The 6,000-nt window shown below is 46.1% G+C and overlaps 1 protein-coding gene across 1 annotated transcript; it reads left to right on the forward strand.

Moving 5' to 3' along the window:
• Nucleotides 1-388: 388 nt before the first annotated feature.
• Nucleotides 389-5,751, forward strand: LOC149156900 (uncharacterized). The gene is made up of 4 exons (XM_089444907.1): nucleotides 389-1,537; nucleotides 1,714-2,972; nucleotides 3,068-3,088; nucleotides 3,288-5,751. The coding sequence occupies exons 1-4, from the start codon at nucleotides 389-391 to the stop codon at nucleotides 5,749-5,751; spliced, it is 4,893 nt and encodes a 1,630-aa protein (XP_089301033.1).
• Nucleotides 5,752-6,000: the final 249 nt, after the last annotated feature.

A 6,000-nucleotide genomic window follows, 5' to 3' on the forward strand; every position in this document is an offset into this window, starting at 1 on the left:
TCTGTAGCTCAAACTGAAGTGCTCCAAGAGAATAAGATTAAGTTTATAGTCCAAATATTATTGTGAGATAATAATATTTGACTTTTCTATTTTTGACAGCCAGTCTAAAAATAGACTTTGATCACTCACACTGTGATCACTCACACTTTCATCAAAAATAGAAGTCCATCTATTTTTCCCAACTTGATCAATCATCCATAGACATGATCCATATGTCTAAAAATAGACATAGTCTAAAAATAGACTTGCGCCAAAAATAGCCTGCGGGCCCACTTAGTGAAGGCGACTCTTTTCACTAAGCTCCATCATCTTGTTGTATTCTCAACAAGCATTTCTTGTTTCACACTTTTCAACAAGACTGGAAGAGGACATACAGTGGGGCGAAGCGATGGATTTTGCAGATCGGGTTTTGGTCGGCCGTATCAGGGGACGCAGCTATTCGGCGGCACGTTTGAAGGCTTGGGCTACCGAGATTTGGGGTCATCACTTGGTAGATATCCCATTTGTGCAGACATTTGTGAGGGGATGGTTCGCACTGAGATTCGCGCGTGCCGATCACACAAACTGGGTTCTGTCCTCACATTGGCACTTTGACCATGCGCCTGTGCTCCTTAAGCGATGGACACCCTTGTTTGATCCTGAGACAGAGCAGATTGGGGTCGGACCTATTTGGATTCGGCTCCCCGGACTTCCTCTACAATACTGGTCTGAAGAAATATTCAAGCGCATAGGCAATGCACTCGGCACTTATATGGGCTATGACAAATCCTATCTTCAGACGGGCATGATGGCTTATGCCAGGATTCTCATATACATGGACACTAGGGGAGGACTATATGAGTACATTACTATCCAGTGGAAAGACACGGCGCGACGGCAGATAATCGACTATGAGGGTATCCCATATCGCTGTCGCAGATGCCACAAAGTAGGGCATCTCTACAAGGATTGCCCGCTCCTCCGGAAATCGCAAAGGAATGAGAAGGAAGAGGTCACTGAAATTACCCGGTCGACCCCACTGGAACAACATCCGGTTCAGCCACCTGAGATTCATCAGCGCATTCATGGGGATGATGCACCTCAGGAAGAGCCAGGGCCTGCAAGTGTAGACACCGATGCACCTACCTCGGCACCGCCAACGTCCTCAGAGGTTCCGGAGCATACTCTGCCCCCTCCGGCGGACTCAGCGGTTACGGGTATGTCTTTACCACCTATCTCTTTGTCATCTCTTGCATCCTGCATTTCATCGGTCTCATCACTCTCTTTTCCACCTGTTACTTCACACTCATCACTCACTCATTCACAATCAACCCTCTCATGCTCGATTCCTCCCCCTCCTCCTTTGGATCCCCCCTCATTGATCGCATCGACCTTGGTTAATTCCAGGCCATCTCCCCGATATTCCCTTCGTCCTCGGGCTAAAGACCGAGGCCCGGATGTTGTTGGGCTTGACCCTATTAGTCCCCCTGCCTCCCTCAAGACCTCACGAGGTCGTCCATCCCGTATTACTAAGGCGAGACATACTGCGGACGAGGAGGTCGCCCTTGGGCGACAGCAAACTATTTTTGGGGCCCTTAGAGCAAAGGATGGCCCTCCCCCTCCCCCCTCATGAAGTTTCTCTCATTCAACTGTAGAGGGTTTGCTAGTTCAGCCAAAAAACTAGCGCTTAGGAGGTTGTTAACCTCGGAACGACTGGATATTATCTTTCTTCAGGAAACCCTCTGCCAGGCGGACTACCTCATTCATTCTCTCACCTCTTGGCTCCCGAACTGGACTTTCCATGCACTTGATGCATCAGGGAGATCCGGAGGCCTGGCAATAGGGGTCTGCAATAAAACAGTGGACATCTGCAATTTTTGGGGAGGCAAAGGGTTCATAGGCCTTGACATATATGATCATACATTTGAGAGAGACTTTCGCATTATAAATGTCTATGGACCCTGTTCTGATCGGGCTACTTTCTGGAGAACCCTTCTTGGAACGGAGCTCTTTCAAGCGGATAACATTATATTGGGGGGGGACTTAAACTTCTCCCTGGGCTATTGCGAATCCTGGGGGCACATGGCACAAGTGGATACACTCTCTGATACCATCTCCTCCCTATTAGAGGACCACCACTGGGTGGACATCCCCACTGCTCGGCTACAGTATACCTGGACAAATAATAGGAGTGGAGATCAGAGTTTGGCCAGGAGACTCGATCGTTTCCTTATTAAAGAACAGTTATACAATGAGCTACCCAGAGCTCGACAATGGGTAGGATCTGGTGGTTTATCCGATCACAGGCCAATCTTCCTGGAGGCAGATGGCCACACTCACAAAATTAAGAGCCCCTACAAATTCAATGCAACCTGGCTACAAGATCCCTCATACATTCAGCTGGTCCATGAATACTGGCAGAACAACCCTGTCCGGGAAGGAGAGGAACTCTCTGCTGGATTTGTTAGGAAGCTAACAGAACTTAAGCAGATAACAAAAAATTGGGCACATCAGAAGCGGATCCAGGATAACCACACTCTCAATGAGGCGGAAAGGGTCATCACTGAGTATGAAAATTCTACATCAGGGATTTTCAATACTCCGGAGAGTAAGGAACAGTATAACCTACTACTTGCCAAGCGCTCTCAAATATTGAAGGAAAGAGAAGAAAGTTGGAGACTGAGAAGCAGGGCTATTTGGCTCACTGAGGGAGACAACAATACAAAATTCTATCACAAATTTGCCAATGGTCGCAAAGCCATCAATACTATATGGGAATTAAAGGATGATCATGGCCACACCATCTCAAACCAGCAGAACCTAGCCAGGCTTGCCTCTGAACACTTTAGGGGCATCTACAGGGCGCCAGGGAATATTAACATACTGGAAATCATGAGAGTGGCAGAACTCTTTCCTAGATATGTGGACCAGGAAAACTCGGAAGAGATTCTGAAGGAGGTGACCATGGATGAACTGGAAGCCACATTGAAATGGTTTAAAAAGGATAAGAGCCCTGGCCCTGATGGATGGACCATTGAATTCTACATCTCATTTTTTGACATTTTGGGCCATGACTTATTGAATATAGTGGAGGACAGCAGGAGAAGAGGTCGGATATCATCGGCCATCAAATCCACTTTCATCGCCCTCATCCCTAAGACTGATGACCCGATCTCTTTCGATGATTTCCGCCCCATATCACTCTGCAACTGCCTCTATAAGATCATTGCTAAGATTATTGCAAACCGCCTCAAGCCCATCCTCTCACAGCACATATCATCTGAACAATTTGCTTTCTTGCATCACAGACAGATCCACGAAGCCATCGCTACAGCACAAGAGCTCATGCATACCCTTCAGACCAAAAAGCAGAAAGGAATGATTCTCAAAGTAGACCTCTCTAAGGCATTTGACAGAACAAACTGGCTGTACCTGAGGTTGCTGCTTACACATCTTGGTTTCCCATATGATTTCATCAAATGGACGATGAGCTGCATCACTGATGTAACATACAGTGTCCTCCTCAATGGAGAAGCTACACCCTTTTTCACTGCTGAGAGAGGACTCAGGCAGGGATGCCCTCTCTCACCACTGCTTTTTCTCCTAATTATGGAAGGATTGAGTAGGATAATCATATCCACCAGAGATCGGCACCAAATAACTGGCATCAAAATAGTGGATAATTTCTTCCTCACTCACCTATTATTCGTTGATGATATTCTCATCTTCCTGAATGGCAGCATCGGTGACTCCTCTTCTTTGCATAACTCCTTCCTTCTATTCCAGCAGGCCACCGGGATGCAGATCAACAATAATAAATCAACTATTACATCGGTTGGTTGCTCGGTGCATGAAATCAACTATGCCTCACAGCGCTTCCCTTTTGTCACCTTGGAATTAACTGCTGGTATAAAGTATCTTGGTTTTCGATTGAAACCATCTGGCTATAGAATTGCAGACTGGTTATGGCTTATATCCAAAGTGGAGAAGAGGCTTCAAGTCTGGTACCACAGATACCTCTCGCGGGCGGGCAGACTAGTACTCATCAAAGCTGTAATTGAAGCCACACCTGTCTACTGGATGGCCCTTGCTTGGATTCCAAGGGGCATCCTGAACAGGCTCCAGAGCATATGCTGCAGATTCCTATGGAAAGGACACCAGCCGGGGCGTTTATTTGCATGGGTAAAATGGGATACCATAACTAAGCCTAAGAGTTGGGGAGGATGGGGCTTAAAGAGACTGGCTATATTCTCAAAAGCACTGGCGGCCAAACTCGGATGGAGCTTACTCACAGCAGACAGTCTGTGGACCCGGGTGGCATATTCAAAATATATCAAGCCTCTATCCATATTAGATTGGCTTTGTACTCGACATGGAAACAATCATCAATTCTCCAACATCTGGAAAGCTGTCATTGACTCCATACCCCTGCTTCGAGATGGCATCACATGGCGGATAAAAGAAGGGAATGCAGTACGTGTTGGGGTGGACCCTTGGGTTGGATGCGGGAACACCCACAGATTGCCAGCTGATCTCATCCAACATCTCCATGATAGAGGCATCACTCATATCAAACACATTGGTGACCAAGCTAACTCCTCTTTCCTCCAGCAGGCTTGGTTATCCGCCAGAGCTCTAGACCTGCCTAACCAATGGATAAACGATTGGAAGGAATATACTACTGCTCTCACACAAGCACAAATCAGACTTACTGAGGGACCAGATGAGATTATCTGGGCACACGCAAAACATGGTGTATACACTCCTAAGCTGGGATATCTCAGACTCATGGAGCCTCATAAGCCCCCTGACATACAGCCCACCTGGAAGTCGATATGGAAACTTAAGGCCGCACCCAGGACGAGACTTCTGATGTGGAATATTATTTTTGATAAAATACCCACTGGTTCTAATCTCATGAAGCGGTCCTTCTATGGACCCTTCCGCTGTCATCTATGTCTTAATGCTGATGAAAGCACAGAGCACCTGTTCCTATCCTGCAGCTCGACCATTACCTTTTGGCAGACAATATCCTCTCATATCCCGCTTTTGAAGGATTGGCACGGGAACAACCTTCTGGAGGCATGGTCTAACTGGTGCCTTGAGCATACAGGTAAGGCCAAGAACCTGCCTCTGCTGGTTTGTTGGGCTATATGGATCGCCCGTAACCAATCTATCTTCAATCTTAAAATGCCTCACTGGCCTTCGATCATTCTTCACACGGTCGCTGATTATAATTTGTTACCTGATGAAGATCACTCCACCCCACCGAGAACTCTTAGACCTGTACCCATTGATAAATCAAAGCCTTGGGCTTTTTTCGATGGCTCAGCCCAAGATGATGGATGCGGGGGGGGAGCCATACTCCACATTGACGAAAGGCATTGCTACAAGATCCAAATCAATTTAGGCAGAGGCACCAACAACTTTGCAGAACTCAGCACAGCCAAGCACATAATTCATTTTGCTATCCTTAAACAATGCAGACACTTACAGATATTTGGTGACTCCAAAATTGTTTGCAATTGGCTCAATAATGCATCACATTGTCATGCTTTTTCTTTGAGACATATTCTTGACGAAGCAAAGAGATTGATCACATCATTTGAATCTTTTGTTTGTCATCATATCTACAGGGAACAAAACACCACTGCAGACCAGCTCTCCAAAGAGGCAGCGCACAGAATAGGTGAAGATTGGTGGATCCAAGAGGAAGTGGGCGGCACTTTTTATCAGTACTATCATCGGCCTTTTGATGAACAATTGGAATGATGGGCTATAAAGCCTATATACACATGCAGTTTTTTTCTTATTTCAGTATGTAGACACAGCAGAACAGTACATCTTTTTGTTATTATACCAACAGTATATATTGCTCTCTGCGAAGAGCCAGCCATAATTTTGAACATAGTTTTGACTTATTTTTTATGCTCCCTGCGTGGAGATATTTTGTTTATAGCAGTTATAAAATGAACTCGACAGGCAAAAGCCTGCATATGGATATGCTTCGGCATCTGCAAA

Source organism: Pinus tabuliformis, chromosome 9, assembly GCF_031772625.1.
Source record: "Pinus tabuliformis cultivar Carrire ecotype Pingquan chromosome 9, CPIR1, whole genome shotgun sequence".
Classification (NCBI taxonomy): domain Eukaryota; kingdom Viridiplantae; phylum Streptophyta; class Pinopsida; order Pinales; family Pinaceae; genus Pinus; species Pinus tabuliformis.